The 18,106-nt window shown below is 41.0% G+C and overlaps 1 protein-coding gene across 4 annotated transcripts; it reads right to left on the bottom strand.

Annotated features, from left to right (window-relative positions):
- Positions 1–3,222: 3,222 nt before the first annotated feature.
- LOC117145357 (uncharacterized protein DDB_G0283357) lies at positions 3,223–18,103 on the bottom strand. 4 transcript variants are annotated; one of them, XM_033310978.1, is made up of 9 exons: positions 18,074–18,103; positions 13,121–13,699; positions 8,004–9,261; positions 7,544–7,894; positions 6,896–7,481; positions 6,380–6,839; positions 6,131–6,315; positions 5,673–5,785; positions 3,223–5,605 (listed from the first exon to the last, which is right to left on the bottom strand). In XM_033310978.1, the coding sequence occupies exons 2-9, from the start codon at positions 13,516–13,518 to the stop codon at positions 5,411–5,413; spliced, it is 3,546 nt and encodes a 1,181-aa protein (XP_033166869.1). In that variant the 5' UTR covers positions 13,519–13,699; positions 18,074–18,103; the 3' UTR covers positions 3,223–5,410. The 4 variants fall into 4 exon arrangements, with proteins under 4 accessions (XP_033166869.1, XP_033166867.1, XP_033166868.1 ...); XM_033310976.1 differs by lacking the exon at positions 18,074–18,103 and adding an exon at positions 17,625–17,778; XM_033310977.1 differs by lacking the exon at positions 18,074–18,103 and adding an exon at positions 15,527–15,642.
- Positions 18,104–18,106: the final 3 nt, after the last annotated feature.

Raw genomic sequence — 18,106 nt, 5'->3', positions numbered from 1 at the left:
AGCGGAGACAGAGAGAGAGATGCGATGTGGAGAACGCGAGCCAAAGAGAGTGGAGCGTCGGTGATGTCATCCCCACTTATTGACGAATACACACGAAGGAGAGCCCCAGCCAAACGCACGAACTAATCAAAACAAGCAATCGAAGCCTATACAGATTAGGGGCCCCGTAAAGTTCGATCCGTGCACGTTGGACGCGAATTTCGATCAAAGAACCCGCACATTGCAGTCCCGTTTGGAGACCGACGTGTGCAGCGATCTTATTGGAGTGCAATTGATAACAGCTGTGGGAGATCGCTCCCTCTTAGACACCTCTCTCTGTCCCTCTCACGTAACAAGCAACCCCAATTGAGGGGCTTTTTGAAATGGTAATTCGCCGATGGCACCCACTGTAACTTCGGGCACGTTCTTCCATTGAATTCTTGGCGTTTTCATCAATTAAATTGCCTCTTTTTCTTTAAATGAGCTGCATTTGCTTTCCGCTGAGTGAAACAAACGATCGTTGTTTATGCCATTTAAATGGGGTTTTCTTTATCAATCAATTGCGGTCTTGTTTCCCAGCAGGTTCAGGTTGCACTTTCCCAATGAACTTTTGTGGCTATTACACATACACCATCAAGCAAGAGGCCACAAACGTACACTTGGAAAAAATATTGCTACATTTAATAGAGACTTCTATAGAAACAGTAAACAATTTAAATGTCTTTCTGACTTATGTATTTTTATCAATATTCTGGAAAACCCCGATTAGTTCTTACACTTACTGTGGAAACTGAAGTATGTTTTCCATCATTTACATTTTCTTCCAGTGCAGCCCATAGAGAAGAAGCTGTCGCATCTTTTTTGATTTCTCAACATTTTCTTGTAGAAAGTGTCGTGGTGGGCAAACGAAACAACAACAACGAATATAACAACAATAGCTAGGGCAATATAATTGAAACCCCAACCGCCAAGTGACGTCAGTGGAGCAACAGCAACATGGCATAAAGAAAACAAATCAAATTCAGCGAAAATATGCGCTTAAAAAAATAAAGTATGAGAAATAACTGCAAAATCCTCTGCCAATGCCAGCAGAGGTGATCTTCTTCTTCATCTGCTACTTGCCATGTTGTTGTTGTTGTTGTCTCAGCAGCCAGTTGTGGGTGGCAAATAAACAAGTTGCTCTCTCGCTTGCTCACTCGCGTGGGGCAGACCCCACCGCCTCTCTTTCGCTCTCCGGTGACCTGTCGCCGCTCTCTTTCGTTGGCCTTAGTTGCGTCCCTAGTTGGCAACTCGTTTACCTTTTTCGTATTTTGTTTTTCGCTTTTTGTCTTGCAGCTTTTCGCTGCGAACATCTGTTGTTGTTAACTCTTTCTGCCGCAAATCTGTTAAAACAAAGTCATGTGGAATTTTGGTAATGTCAATCAGAGCCATATGCTGTGACAACCGAGGATTGCGGGCCCATCTGGCCATCTAATGTTGGCCAAAACGATGGAAAGCTATCGCATGGACGATTACAGATAGTTTGAGTGTGGTCTTCGGGTGTGCAACATACGCATTCGATTTAATTGATTCGAACTAACTTTTGGATCGAAAGCGTACGTGTAATGTGGCTTACACTTTCGCATGAATGGGCTTGTTGAACTATATAGATTTGTGATCTCATTCAGTTAAAGTTGAATTATTCATTACCTTTGTTTAATAACATTGAAATATACATATTTATAGCTACATATGTAGGTTGTGTCATTTCCTGTCAGAAGTTTGCGTCTTATTTTTGGCTTTGTTCTAAAACTTGTTTGGGAATATACTGGCCAATGTTGTTCTGAAACTTCCAGATGCTGATAAATTAGCACGTGCACAAATTATTCTGTTCCAAATAATTGGTCATAATGCTATAGTTTCTCAAACCCCAAAGGAAAAAAAGACATAACTTTTTTTATTGACGTTCATTGAATTTTATTGAAATTTTGCGAGTTAATACAAAACCGAAAATAGAAATTAATGCAATTAACATTAAAAACGCCCGCTCACCGTTACAATGCCACTGAAAAACGTTTGTTTAATACTATGGTTAACTGATTTACAATTACTAGAAGAGTGTCTCGGTTCTTGTCTACAAAAATGTAAAATAATAGTCACATTTAAAATTGCATAAATTCTAGACAAGTGTAGATGTTATAGTATGTCGTACATATTGGTTTTTTTTTTACTTTTTTTGTTTTTTTGGAGAAATTCTCATGCATAAAATGTTTTTGTATTTCATAATCATTCTTCTTTTCATATTTTCTTTTATTTGTTGTTGTTGTAATAATTTGGAATTATGCATTATATGTTTTAAATTTTATTGCATTTTATGTAATTAAATATATATAACGTACATCACAGCAAAACTTTATAATTTTTTTGTTTGTGTTTTTCTTGGTTTTTTTTTTTTTGTTTTGTTTTGTTACTATAAATATATTTTTATGATAAGCTTTTGATTTTTGTTAATAGACTGGAAAATAAAAAACCCGAAGAGAGTTGGAAAAAAACTATTCGATGGAAACACGTAGTATTAGTGCGTTAGTTCAGGATAGACGGAAGCTATATAACGAACTAAAAATCGTGAAAGTATCGAAACTGGATAAAAATAATAAGATTGAATAATGTTTCTTTTCCGCTTAGCTTGGTTGATTGAATTTTTTACATATACTCATACTCGTAAGTAATTATGTCAGTGCACGTATAAAAGGTATTCAATTCATGTATATAATATATTCTATATATAGTTATTTGCTTTTATCATAACGTTCTGTTATTGTGACAAAAAATAAACTTTATTTGGGTTTTCGTTTATCATTCAGTTGATGTTCCTACTAATAAAATTCTAGAAAAGCACAACACCTTTACAATGGTCTTTTGGAAATACCATTCATATATATTAAAAACAAGAAAGAACGCTATAATCGGTTGATCCGATTACGTGATACCCGGTAGTCATTATCCTGGCGAAAAATAATTGCCAACTTTGGGCGTTTGCTGAATCGCTTTCAAAAATAAATAATATTCTCTTAAAAAAGTTGTTGTTTTATGGAGATGAAAATATTTAATCATCAAAACATACATACATTTTCTGAATTTTTAAACGGACAAGTTTGTCCGTTAGTTAACGGACACCACTTTATGTGTTGGATTTCATGCCAAATAATATGGATATCCTTTTCGAATACCGGGTATAATAAATACACACACGTTTTACACATATACTAGGTATCAAGATTGCAGTAATGCATAGCTTTATTAAGGACTTGAGAACGGGGGAGCTAGGTCAGGTTGGCTTTGGGTAGGAAAAGTGCTGCAAACTCTCGCTATAAGCAACGGATGAGCCAATAGATGCGGCTTATGGCCTTCCCGAAGGGGCTAAACTAATGTTATGTATATCCATTCTCACAAAAAATCAATGCTATCCATAGTATATATATGCTATAAAAAGTTGTTGAGTTAGTTTCAATGGTTTTTTAATACGAATGGAGGGCAGGAATCATTTCAATTTACTTGTTCTTCTCATTTCTCGTTTGGTTTAGTTCCACGTTAATTGGTTAATTGTGTATACCGATCGATCGATAGATAGATATAGATAATTATTGTATGGTACTCGTACTTGTACTTGTACATGTATATTGGTAAAAATGGTTGCTTTTGCTCTCCTCCTCCGGCTTCAAAAGGCTAGTGCACGTAGTTCGCTTAAGTCGCTTAAATCGCTTATATCAGAGGGAAAATCTCTATGTGTGTATATATGTTTGATACTCGTAATACTCGCATCTGATGCAATTTTAATAGACAAGTCACATTGAAGGAGGTTAAGGTGTGTTCGTGTGTGTGTTGTTTATGTTAATGTTGTTAATGCTTTAGAGTGTTTAGAGCTACAGACGTTACAGTTCAAAAGGCAAAAATACTACGGAAGTGGATGGACTGGTCGGTGGGCGGCTGAGGTCACCACCCACGCACGCTGGCCCTGGAAAAGTCTAGTTACGATATACGATACTTGTGTTCTCATGGCGATTGCAATATGTTTAATTACGCACACATCTACTACGAATACATTAATAAGCCCACCAATATACATATGTATGTTTGTTTCTATGCCTGTATGCTAAATTCTTATATGGTTGCTTTCCCTCCTGTAAGTGTGTGTACGTGTGTGTGTGTGTGTGTGTGTGTGTATATATGCATCTATATATAGTATATTTGTTGAAACGCTTATCGTCCTCCGTTCATCTGGTTTAGTCGATTTTAAAGATTGCTTATATGTTTCAAGGTTAGTTGCTTCCGTTTATAGTTACTAATTTTCGAACAGTAGAAACGAACAAAATATATATATACGATCTTTTTTCCCCTCATAGGATATCATTATCATTGTTTTTGTTTGGTTTTGTTGTTTTTTTTTTCTTTTGCTCGTGCAAGAAGAAGAACTTCTTCAGTGGGTTCAGTTCGTACAATTAGTATAAAATGCAATGCACTATATTTATGCTGGTTTTTATGTAAGTCGTATAGGGGTAAATATAGTACGTTGTTGTTATTAAAACTAAAACTAAATGTAATGGTAGTAAATACAAAATACGTAGAGGAAGCAGTAAATACGCAAGCCTAACTCAAAAGCGTGAAAACACAAATCCAAGTTACAAATATTTCGCTTTGCTTAAATATGTATTCTATATAATATAGAGCTATGCATGGCTATGCGTGTGGACAGCAACAATTCAAGATAAACCACTTCGATTTGGCACCGATACCTCAAAAGGTCCCGAAAAGCCCCTGGGGATTAATAGTTCCTGAATGCCCCATAACCATAACCATCTGGGTTTTGAGTGACCGCTGCCAAGCATTTGTATACACTATATTTGTTCGCATATAGTTATTTGAATGGATTACAGGATATCCTCGAGTTGTAAAGGCAAAGAAATTCTATTGTTAAATTTTTGTGCAATTCTTGGCTTATATACAGACACTTGCTTTACGCCATTATCATTCTCCACACACACAAATATATCTTCGCATATATGTATATATATATACGCTTTTTAACTATAGTTGAATTCTTGGTGGTACGCATATATGGGTTACTCCTAATTACGGTTACCATTACTCACATACGAACTAATGTCTAAGACAAGCTATTGAAGAGGCGGCGAGTTTCGCGTGGGCGTGGCCGAGGGGCGGAGCGGGTGGATCCATTATTCGTGGCCAGTTGGGCGGGGGCATACAGCTGAGGAGGAAGCGTCGACGGTTTGGCAGTTGGATTCGTTGCGCGTTACATCAAGTGATGGCGGTGGTGGGAGGTGGCTCCCCCGCCCCAGACCAGCCCTCCACGCCCGGAAATCTCCTCCGTCCCGACCGCTCATCGCCCGGAAAAGCGAAAGCTGGAGGTGTGGTGTGGAATAGGGTTTCGGGTCTAGGCCGCTTGGCTCTGCTGCGGATTGGCGGTGGCCGCTGAAGCCTCGGAAGTTCCCGCCACTCCGGCACTTGCGCCGGACGTGCTGCTCAATGCAGCCGCAGCTCCGGCTGTTGCCTGCGACTGTTGCTGCTGGTCCGCGCCGTCGAAGTAGTCGGAGGCATTGCCGCGGCAAATTGGGCAGGTGCGATTCGACTGGTAGGTAAATTGAGTGTTTTAGATTTGTTGTGGCATTTTTCTTTTTATATTTTAAAGCACTCACCCGCAGCCATTTGTCCACGCACTTGGCGTGGAATTCGTGGGAGCAGGGCAGGACGCGCAGTAGCTGGCGTAGCTCAAAGTCACACATGCACACCACACAGGATGATTGGTCGCCTGGAGGAAATTTAATTGGATCCGTGAGTAAAAAGTGGATAAGTAGTTGAAACCACTCAATAAATTGTTTAACTATAACCTTAAATTGTAGCGTATATGGCAAATTTTGTACATCAATTTATTTCAAAATTTATAGCATACTTTCCCGGGCAGAATATTACGTATACGCAATGTTGCCTTCGCCGGTGTGTTTCAAATGTAACTTATATATACACTCTATGTATTGTATCAATTTGATTTAAGAAAAACAGAAAATAGCTGTTCCACTGATCGGATGCTTTTTTATAATCTTGTGGGAGATCATATAACTGGTTCTGGATCTACAAAAGAGACTTAATCACTCACCGTTGTGCACCTCCGGGTTGAACTTGTAGCTGGGCAACTGATCGATCTCGTTGCGGGTGAGTCCCCTTGGCTTGGCCTCACCCAATCGCTCGGCCAGGCTGAGCAGCGCCTCGTAGTTCTCCGTCTCATTGGTGTCGCCAGAGCTCAGATCATGTTGGTTGTAAGGCGACAGCGGGAACATGGCCCTATACAAAGGATAAGCATTGGGTTATATAATGGACAAGGAGAATCGAGATCTTTGGAACGTACAGGAAATTGAGCAAGAAGCCAGGGTTGATGATGCCCGAGGTAGCCTGAATCTGCACAGGAGCTTGGTGGGCGGCGAGCGACTGCGGCGGCAGGACGTGACGATGTCCATGGTTCGCCGTCCAGAAGCGCGGTATGCGGCGGTGGGGCGGGAATGTGCGGCGGTCCGACGAGAAGAGGATCTGCTGCGCGGTGGTTATCTGGGCGCTGGCAGCGACGGCCGCTGCAGCTGCCGCCGTGGAATGTAGATGATGGGTGGCGGCCGCTGCCGCCGCTCCGCTCAGCGGCGTGATGTGGATGCCCGGCGGCAGCTGGTGAGCATGGGGATGAGCATGTGGATGGGCGTGAGGATGGCCATGGGCTCCCGGCGCTTCAATGGGTCCCAGATTGGCCGTTGCAATGGCCACAACATCCCGCTGCTGCTGCTGGGCGGTCAAGGTGGCTTGGGAAATCATTTGCTGGGCTGTGGTAGAGATGGAGACGTTAGATAAGCATTGGAATCCAAAACTCAGTACTCACCCTGAATAAGTGGCTGATGCTGTTGTTGGAGTGGAGGAGCGGCCAGTCCTGGAGGTGGGGCGGCGGGGAATGGCTGCGTGTAGACACCGTGCAAGTGGCAGGGTGCTAACCTAGCCTGCGCCGGTATAGGATAGGTGCAGAAGGAGGCCCAGAAGGGCTCCGAGGGACGCAACTGCAGGTTCACTGGCACCTGGTTCAGATTGAGGTCCACCATCAGGGAGGCGGGCTGTGGCGGTGCTGGTGGATAGCCCACCGCTTGCTGGTGACTCGGTGGCTGCGGCGGCGCCTGCACCTGCTGCAGAATGGGACCCACCGAGCTGCTGGAGGTGGCTCCCCCAGAGCTTCCTCCACTGCCGCCCAAATCCCACGGTGAACGCTGGACGTGCGGCGGTGGCACCTGCTGCTGAGGAACGTAGTGCGGTTGTGGCTGATGATGGTGTATCGGGTGGTAGTTGGATGGCGGCTGCTGTTGCTGCTGCTGAGGATGATGAACCTGCTGGCCGTACTGCTGTTGCTGCTGCTGCTGCGTGGAGGTAGCCACATCGCGCAACCGCGGACGTCTAAGTGGCGGACTTCCCTGCTGCATCTGCAGAGGATTACCCGTTAAGTTAATAAGCTATTGAGGACAAGACCAGTCTGGAAACTCACGTGTGCCATCGGACAACGGTGTTGGGGCTGTGGTCCGTTCTGGGGTCTTCCGGAGATGCGGCGGCGCTTACGCGACGGACTGTCGGAGTTGAGGCCTCCGGGTCCGTTGTTCAGCGACAGCGAAGAGCCCGACAGGCCCGATCCCGAGGGCAGTTCACCCATAAGTCCTGGTCCGCCGGTCGAAGTGGACGCACCGTTGTTATTACCATAGGCCATGTGCTGGTAATGCGATCCATTGCGTCCGTAGCCACCGCCCCCGCTACTTCCTCCGTTGCGCATAAAGTTGTACGAAGAACCCTCGGCTCGATCCCGATGGTCGGGTCCTCCGTTCTGTTCGGAGTTTCCAAAGTGCTACGGATGAAGGGGTTAGGATTTAGATCTTTCTATCTCTGCTAACTTTAATGTGTATATATCGAACCCTAACTATACTTATCATAGTCGTATTAGTCAATCAGCTTACGTTATTCAAGTTCCTGTCGTTGTAGTTGCGCTGGTGGTGTCCGGAATTGATCAGGCCATTCATGGATGAGGACGGGTTGTTCAAGTTATCGGGCATATAGCGACGTCCATTGTGGCCATGTCCGTTGTTATTCCCATTTCCGTTGCCGGAATAGTCCCGCGATTGAGCCGGACACACGCCACGTCGGTAGTTCATATAATCGGGTGGTCCATTGGTATTACCATTTACGATCCCGTTCCCGATACCCCGGTTGTTGTTGTTGTTGTTATTCCCGTTGTTGTAGCCACGTTGGTGATTGTGGCCAAGATTGGGGGAGTTCCCGGGACCTTGACCTTGGCTGTGGCTATTGATGGGTGCGGATGCGTTATTAATTTGATGTTGTTGTTGTTGGGGCAGCATCGAAGACGCAGACGAAGACGATGACGAAGGCCCATGAGGAATTATATCGGTACAAGAATTTACATTCACAACATCAGTAGGATTACTATTTGTTGTTGGATTGGTTGAATTGAAAGTTGTTGCGTTGATTGAATTTGAATTCGTTCGTGTTAGCGGAAGGGATTGGCGATTAGTCTGTTGCTGTGGGCTATGCAATGGATGGTACTGGTGTGGCGGATGGTACTGGTATCGGTATTGGTACTGGTATTGGTACTGGTACTGACTATGATGTGGATTGGGGTGATGGTTTTGACTACGTGGCGGCGGGTTATGCTGATTCTGATCACTAGAACTGGAGTTGGAACTGGAATTGGAATGGGATCTGTGGCCAAAGGATACTACTCGCTGGGCGGGTGGCGTGACAGGGCCAAGCGTTAGGCACAAACGGGCAGGATTCAGTCTCACCAGGGAAACGGACATGGATCCATAGGTGTGGGATCCCCTACTTCCCGTACACATCTCGTAAAAATTGGAATGGGAATTTTGGTTCTGGTTGGGGTGGGCTTGGGGATTACTACGCTGACTAATGGGATTGTTGCTAGCATTGCTGTTTGTATGGCCGTTGCTGTGTGGGGAGTTGGGGGAGTAGGAATGCGGTGGGTATTGGCGGTAACTGTTTGATTGCTGTGGTGAACTCGAATGCGGGTGGTGGGGTGAGTGCATTTGGGTGTGGTGGGGGTGATGGTGACCTTGGTGGGGGGAATGGTTAGTGTGATTGTGGCTCTGAGTGTGACCATTGTTGTTGCTGTTGTTGTGATGATGATGCGCTTTGCTATTGTTATAAATACAAGTTCCGCTAGAATTACTTGTTTGTACATCGCTGGATTTTCGATTTTGAGGATTGCAGTTGCAGTTTTGTTTTAGATAATATGTAATACATATATACGTATATATAGAGAGTATAATATTCGGTTGTACGAGATACAGTTGAAAATTGTTCAATCAAATCAATGCAGTAGCAGTGTGTGGTAGTATTAAACACAACCCATATATAGTTATTTGTATGCATATTACATGTACAGGTAGTAGGTAGTAGTAGTGGTGTATATATGCAGAGTGGTAGCCACACACATACGTTATTTATATAGTTTTTTATTTTGCAGTAGATTTCGGTTTTTTTTTTGGTTTTATATGAAGAAGAAAGAAAAACGAAAAAGATAAAAATAATATATATGTAAATGGCAAAATGCAATAATTAGATATTAGTTTAATATAGATATATATATATAATATCGATATGTACACACATTTAGTATAAAACAAATACGTACGTACTAATTAGTTTCACATCGTTTGCAGATATTTCTATTTCCTTTTTTTTAGTTCTGCTCTTTTGTTTTGAATGCATTTTAGGTGGAAATTTGGTTAGATTTCTATTTTATTTATTTATTTGTTGCTCGCTTTGTTTTTATGCACACTACGCTTACCAAAAATCGAAATAGAAACGGAAATCAAAACAACGAAACGCCAATCGCACACTGTTCTTCACACTATTCAAATTTAACGTAACGGCAAAAAGGCAACTGTAACGTAATAGGCCGTTCTCACTAGCTAAACACGAGAGAAATACATTGGATACGTATATATATATTTGAGAGAGATAGAGAGAGTGCTGGTCATGCTCCAAAACTATATGAAAGAGAACGTAAACCGAAAACGTAAATAAACTGGAACAAAAACAACTCGTACGTAAGCTTGAGCTTTTCTTCAGACTGTGAAAAAGCTATTACGAATTACTGTTATTATTATTTTTTGCGGGGTGGGAACGGATACGGAAATGGAACAGAACGAGATCCAAGAGATCGTGATCGAGCTGGGCACACACCATAAAGTAGTTCTTATGCCTATGTATAGTTACTTATGTACACGCACAGCAAGAAAGTGGGGGCAAAGGGGCGTGTCTAAGCGCCGAACGTTTTAATTTAATCGTAACGTATGTAAGCCGGTGTCTGCGTAACATATTAACTCTTACGGTCTAGATGCAAAAGCTGCGATTGCAACTGGCTAAATAACAACTATTGTACGTACAGCTGTGTTTTGGATAAAAGCAGTGAACTATTCTTAAAAAATGAAGAAATCGATTTGAAAAACATAAAACATGAACTTAAACTGTAAGCAAACGCTGATATTTTAGTAAATTTGTTAGAAGTGTGTTCATTTCCAACTACTATTATTTAAACACAGCTGTATCTCAGGTAGACGACAAATCAAAGAAGAGTACTTGATAAACAGAGTGTGACAATGACCATACAATGCTGTACTTGTTGTTATTGTTATTATTATTATTATTATTGTGGCTCGCTTAAAGTTACACACACACACACAAACAGTCAGTAATAGAAGAGAGCAGAAAGAGAGATATAGAGAGAGAGCAAGGAGTAAATCAAAAGAAGGATATGCTCGAGCTTTTTAAAAAGAGTTGAATTTAACAGTTGTTTTCGGTAATTTGTCTGTTTTCATTGTTAAATTGAGTTAACTTTTGGTTTTTTTTGGATTTTCTATTAGGTTAGTTTGTCAAACATTCTAAGCCGCAGTGTGCAAAATGCAAATAAATAAGTAAAACATTAAGCTGAGTTTGTTGATCATTTGCAAAACTCGACTCGGTTCGCCTCGACCTACGCAAAGTTAAGCAAAATACATCAATCAATAGTCATCAATATACTTAGCTATCAATCAAGAAACTCAACTAAAATGCATCATTCATAAAATGTCGAAATCGAAAAAAATTACAACTAGTTACGGTACGGTTTGGATAAAGAGGAAATTTTGTAACTAAATTCATACTTGGCTTGCACTTTTCACGGTTGCATTTCACATATTTATCATCGCATTTATGTTCGTTCTTGGTTTTTTGCTTTTTTGTTTTAATATAAGTTTAACGAATAGCATTAAACGTGAAGCGACACTATTGCGCAAAACGAAAGTAAGGTTATCAAAAATCAAATAAAACCGTATATCAAATAATAACGTTGTGGGTGGGTTTAGGTCTTGAAATTGGGAGCAGGTGGAAACTCTACCTGATGGATTAAATAGTGTACGAATGGAAACAATCTTGCATATATCTTTGGCCTACAAAAATGACAATATCTGATTAACATATTTTAGTGGATTTCTGGAAATAGAATCTGTGGAAAATCTTTTAACCTTATAAAATTAATCAATTTTGATCTTAAATTTATTTTTTATTAAAACTATATGGTGCACAAGTAAATTCGATTTATATGAAAAAACCCTCGATACATAATTCAAAGTTTTAACGTCAACTTTTGATAGCCATGCAAAATAATGTAACGAGTGTTACTCTAATTTCCACTTGAATTGAAATAGTCCTGTTTCGATGCTGCATGAAAAGCACTTACCCACCCAACTATATAATTGTAAATTCCCTACAAACGTCGTCTGCCGATGGTCGATGTAACCGTCGATGTTTCCTTGACCAATCAATTAGAACTCACTTAAATCTACTGCTGACTCCTGCTCTAAACAGTTAAAAGCCCGTAAAGGTAATGGTAGTAATTGCCAGCTAAGCTACCCACACAATAGGGAATCAGGGAGAAAGAGAAGGTGGATGGCTTTTAAGGTAGGTCCTTGGGGATGTACTGAATGGGCCAGAGAGTGACAGAGAGAGGGGGAGAAAGAGAGATAGCATGCTGGTAAGTACTTAAGTCCGTTAGACGCGCTTTACTCAAAATCAAGAAGAAGCGTTGGGGACAAAGAAACGACTACGAAACGAAAGAGAAATTGCTACGTAATAAGTTTGGTTCGCCATTTTCAAGTGCTTTTCATGCATTTTCTTGGGGAACTGTTTGATCGGTCTTAAGTCTATGAAACATTGAACGTTCTTCAAGTTATTACAAGATATTATGGAAATTAAGAGTTTCTGATTCGGTTAATACGCATACGGTATCTTCTACGGAACTTCACACTGCTCAAATTTCGGGTATGGTAATATAAAAGCGGTTAAAAAATGTACATACGATAGGTAAACCGTTAAGTAAATTCAAATCAAAACTCAGTTCTTGTTGGATAGTATAATGTGGGTGTGTATGTGTAGTTTTTGATGTCAATGCTGGGATAGTTACAACGTTAATTAGTATAGATGGTATGGTATGGTAACTGAGTGGGTTAGGATGTGGTTCGGGTGCCAATTTCGACGAGGAACAAAACACAAAATGTACAGTACGCAAGATAACGCAAGAGAGTTACAAATGATCGAGAAGTATAAACGGTATAACACTATATCCATTATGTGTCGCCATCAAATCGGCGAGGCAAGCTTTTTTGTTTAGTGCTTCGAAAATTCAACGGTTAGGACCAATTCAAATGTTTTTGGTTGCACTACTGAACGCGACATTAATTACAAAATTCTCCCTTTAGCCTAAAAGCGATTTTCGGTTCTTGTTCTTTTTTTTTCAGTTCAGGTGTAATAGAGATAGAGATAGAAAGTAGATAAACTGTTCTAGTCGTGGGGGAAGTTACAAGGATATGTCTTGTTAATTATGGATGGATATTCATTGGGGATTTTCGGGAGCGGTTCGGATTGGATTTGGGGGGTACGTTTCGAATTCGCTTTTCTTTTCAATGTCACTTAAGGCTAAACATAGAGCTCGATTCCAGAAAAGGATCTCGAGTGAGTAGGTGGAAATGGTTCAAAAACGCAAGCGGCTCTCGGCTCTTACCAATTTGGGTTTGCATCTTTGTTATTGACATTGTTGCTGTTGTTGTTGCTGTTGATGTTGCCACCGTTGTTATTGTTGTTGTTGCCACCGTTGTTATTGTTGTTGCCACCGTTCAAATTGACGTTGCACCACGGACTGTTGCCCAGCCACAGGTTGTTGTTGCCGTTGTTGCTGGACCGCTGCTGCCCCTGTTGCTGCTGCTGTTGCTGTTGTTGCTGCTGCTGCTGGGCGTGCGGATGCGGATGTGTGTGTGGCGAGTAGACCATGCGACCGCCCAGCCCGCCACCACCGCCGCGTTGCGAGCGGACCGATGAGGAATTGCGGGTAAAGGGCCGACGGCTGCTGCCCCCATGATTGTTGCCGTTGTTGTTGCCGCCGGCGGCATTCGAGTTCAGCATGCTGCTGCCGCACTGTTGTTGCTGCAGATGCTGCTGCCGCACTGTTGTTCCTGCTGCTGCTGTCTGTGGTTGTTGCTGCTGCCTGTTGTTGTTGCTGCTGCTGTTGTGGATGCCACTGCTGTTGCTATTCGACTTTCGACTGGGCGAGAGCTTTCTTTGCGCTTTTCTTGTTATCACACAGCTGCGGGCGGGAGTAGAAACGAGACGATTTGCTTATTAAGTGGCCGCTTGAACACTTAACTATGCAGCCCGGTTCCGTTTGCAATCTGAATACGATTGGGACAATCCAAAACTGATCAAAATTTAACATTTTTGTTTTACAAATACAGGCGACTCAAGGGTAGAAATGAAAGCATTATTGTATAGTACCATTTTTCCTAAAAGAGCTTTTATTTTCTAGGCCCGAATCACACGAGAAAATTTACTTTACTTCCGCGAATTCTTGAGAAAATGAAAAATCATATCATATCAGGTCATGTTGTTGCACCTTTAGTCACAATAACTATTAGCTGATATTTTGTATTTTATTCAAAAAGCAGTAGAGTTCGTTCAAGTTCGTGATGCCACCAACTCAGATTAGAATCGAAAACGGAAAACGGTTTTGTACGCTCTAGATGTTTGTGGATTTTAATTTGTGGTATTTGATATTACATTTTTGGGTTTTTTATTATTATTTGTTTAGGAAGAAGTATTCTAAGCCGGACCCGCGCTCCAGAACAGAAAGCAAACAACCAACAAGCCAACATGCTCAATAACAAAACATTTATGGTTTCTCTAGTAGGCCAAATACTTACTTAGGCAAGGATAATAAAATATGTATATATATATATGTGTATATATTGATATGTATATATACGTGTTGGTGTGTTTATGTGTGGATATACGTAAATATTTATTGTAATCGTAATAAATAAAACAGCAACAATTTTTCAGTTTGTTTATAGAGTGTAGCTTTAATAGGTTTTCAATTATATGGAACTGAGATGAGATACGTGCGTGGTTAGTTTTTCAACTATAGGTATAAGTACGATATAAATGTATATAAATTCATGTATAGGGGTATGTGGAAAAGCTGCCGATACAAATACAGATACGATATATATAGATATAGATATAAAGTTAACAGTTACGGGTACATAGGTAGTACATATGTATGTATGTGTATATGTGAACTAACTCCGCCGACTCCGTCTGCCATGATAAGTGGGTAACGATAAATTTTACACTTTCAGCGTTTCCGTTTTAAGTTGTTAAACACGATATAACCCATCGTTAAGCCGCCCCTCGCAAAAATACATAACAGGTCAATTGAAAAGTTCCCGCCTTGGCCAAATTTGCGCAATTCGAAGCTCATGGAGTTTTGGATTTTGACCGAAAGCTAATAAATTCTATGTGAGACCGAGGACTTATCAATTGACCTAATACATATTTATCTTTATGTGTTTTACATGAATGTGTCAACAGAACAAAAACAATATTAGTGGCTATGTTTCTTTGGGTAGCGCTTTGGGTTTCGGTTTCTATTCTGCTTTCGGCATCGGGTTTGGTGGATATGTTGTATGGATCGAGTTTGAGGGGCGGATGACTGATTACAAACTTATCGCTTATCGCCCGGCGGGCAGTTAGTACAATCGAAAGATTCCAGATCAAGAGAGCGACAGATAAAGAGGGTTACACTTAACGTACATGGGCCGTGTGTTGTTGTTGGTGTGGGTGTGTGTGTGTGCTCTATAAGTAGGTAATATAGTAAATACTAGGCGTAAAATAGAAAACGAACATGTGCAAAGTAAAACAAACAGTGTGACAAAGTCGTGTTGTCGTATATAGTATATAGCTTAAATGGATGGGTTAGAGATCGATCGTATTTGGAACCATTAGGAGAACAAAGGACAATTACAAATAATTACAACGTGTCAAATCGTACTTTGAACTTCTTTTCAGTATTCAGTCTTTGATTGTTTGTATGTTTAACAGGTTTACAAAAAGAAAAAAAATAAGTTAAGCTTACAAACTAAAGCCGTTTGGTTTGCCAGTTGCGGTAGACCGTTGATAGGTTGGTTGGTTGATTGGCTCAGGATGGCTGATAGGTTGGTTGGTATTGTAGGCAGTTCGAGGATTAAACGTTTAAGACTTGCGCTGAGATTCAGGTGTGCAGTTTGCATTTTGCAGATTACATTTGCATTTGCGCTTGCAGTAGTTGGTCAGTGAGTTTGAGATACAGATACGAACACGGCCAGATACAAAAGTGTCAACGGCACGGCACGGCACGGCAACGCAAGGGGCAGATGGCAGTCTTATGTGGTAAATACGGGCATGTATTTAGTATACACTTTCGGTTTAGTTGCTTTCGGTATCAGTATCGCTATTTATTGGTTTTTACGTGTGGCTATATACGAGAGTCAATAGGGGAAACACTTGATGATCGGTATTCGTTTGAGAGACGTGTGTGTTAAAGAAGCGGGGCACGTCTGGCCGCGGCCGTTAACAATGCAAATTTACCACCAAAACCAGCAATAAAATATTGTATGTATGCTAAAACAAAGAAAATAAAAGTAAAAGAAAACATTGCTATTACATTCAGTTGAGAAACTAATTACTTGGGTTGGTTTAGTTTGGTTAGCAATAAATGTATGTATATGTGGGATAATATTAAAATATATATCTATAAATATATATATATAAAGCCCGGTTTTAATTGCGGCCAATGAGTATTAATGCCAATGTAATGCAAATTAGACGTAAAATATAGGCAGGCAGTACAATATACAAATGCTTGTTTATCATAACGATAATGGTTGTAATTGTGGTTCAATATACAGTTGCAGTTTAACTAATAGTGCTGTAAACTATTTTTGGTTTGTAGTCTCTGAGAAATGGTTACTTGAATATGTTGAAGTGGAGTAAAGTTTCTTCTAAGAATAAGGTTAGTGTTGCTTAAAACAGACATTTAAGTAGGCATATTATTTATATTTTCGAAGGGAAACGAAATATATAGCAAAATAATAGAATTCTAAAATTTATACCCCAAAGATAGTCTCCGAAATTATATTGCGATATATATTTTTAGCATAAGAAGTCTGTTCTTTTTCTTTTCCGATGCTTTTAAAGTGGTTTCAAAACTCAAGATTTCGGAAGCACCCTCTTGCTATAACGACTGTGTCGCGGCATAAAAACCCTCGCTGATCAGGGTATTTGTGGTAAATATTATTATAAAGATAAGATAAGTGCATTTCTAAACATAGATTATAAGACTTAATGGAGCGATAACATATACATATGTATGTATGTATATAAAGAGCGACCTCTTTGGGGCTCTCCTTAAACATTGTAAATAGACTACATTTCCGTAATTTAACTATTATTTTGACCACAACTGTGTGTGTGAGGAGTGCATGGGCTGCGCTCCAACTCCCGAACTCCGATCGAAAAGCTATATAGCAGCGACTACTTCTATGCATACTTGGGCAGGGTCGGTGTTCGAGTTGGGGTCACACTACGCCCTCTCAAAATTAAAACAATAAATTATAAAAAATATACGCATATACACACAAGCAAGCAGACATCAAAATATTCGCTTTTCCAGAGTCCAGACCCCAACACACATACGCACTCACACCGATGCACAAAGAAACCGAGAGAGGGAGAGCAGAGAGCGGCACTGAGAGCACGTGAGAGGACCCACCTACTGTGCATATGTGTGTGTGTGTGTGTGGCAGCTCCTATTGTTGTTGCTATTGCGTAGTCATGACAGTCAACTTCATCGAATGCTCTTTTTTCGCTTTTCTTAGTTTCGTTTTCTTTACACACATTGATTATATGAATATATGGATATGTATACCAACGAAACGCTTGTTGGCTATCTGGTTTTTGGCAATTACGCTGCGCTGTGGCGTTTCAAAACACGATGATGGGGCTAAAAATTGTGCCTTTGTGGTATAGACACGGGTTAATTTGCATTGACTGCTGCCACAACATAACTGCACTTTGCACTCACACACACACTGAGATATGGTTTTCAACGCAAGGCATTCGGGGCGGGGTTTTAATATTGCTATTGAGTTATAGGCGGAGTAATCCGAAATATTTAGAATAATAATTTTACACACCAGACGCGGAGCTCCCGACTCGACGGCAGACAAAGACGCAGTGTGGTAAAATGTGCCCAGACCAGACGGGGCGCTCCTCTCTCACGCTCTCTCTCTCTCTTGTTTCCGCTGCGAGTGTAGATATATGGATGGAAAATCGAAACTCTGTGGCTGTGGCCAGCCCCCGCGGCCCCCTTTTGCTATCTCGCTTGCTCGCACGGACAAAATCAACACAAGTTCACACACATACAGGCACACGGATGTGAACTCACAATGACAACCACTTCGTCACCAGCAAATAAAAAAAAGTGCTGGCCTGAAGACAAATTGCGTTTTATGTAATTCCACTACATATGTACGTTACGAAAACAAGCACTATTCATATTACACGGTATACATTATTACTTGCTATCGAGTCCAAATTGCTGGGCAGAAAAGGTCTTTAATTTTTACGCTTTATGGGAGTTTACCTTGGGCTCGACCTGACAAAGAGTGTGGCCGCG

The sequence above is a fragment of the Drosophila mauritiana genome, chromosome 3R (genome assembly GCF_004382145.1).
Source record: "Drosophila mauritiana strain mau12 chromosome 3R, ASM438214v1, whole genome shotgun sequence".
Classification (NCBI taxonomy): domain Eukaryota; kingdom Metazoa; phylum Arthropoda; class Insecta; order Diptera; family Drosophilidae; genus Drosophila; species Drosophila mauritiana.
Note: the sequence above shows the minus strand (reverse complement) of the source record. Positions and strands in the feature narration are given on the sequence as shown.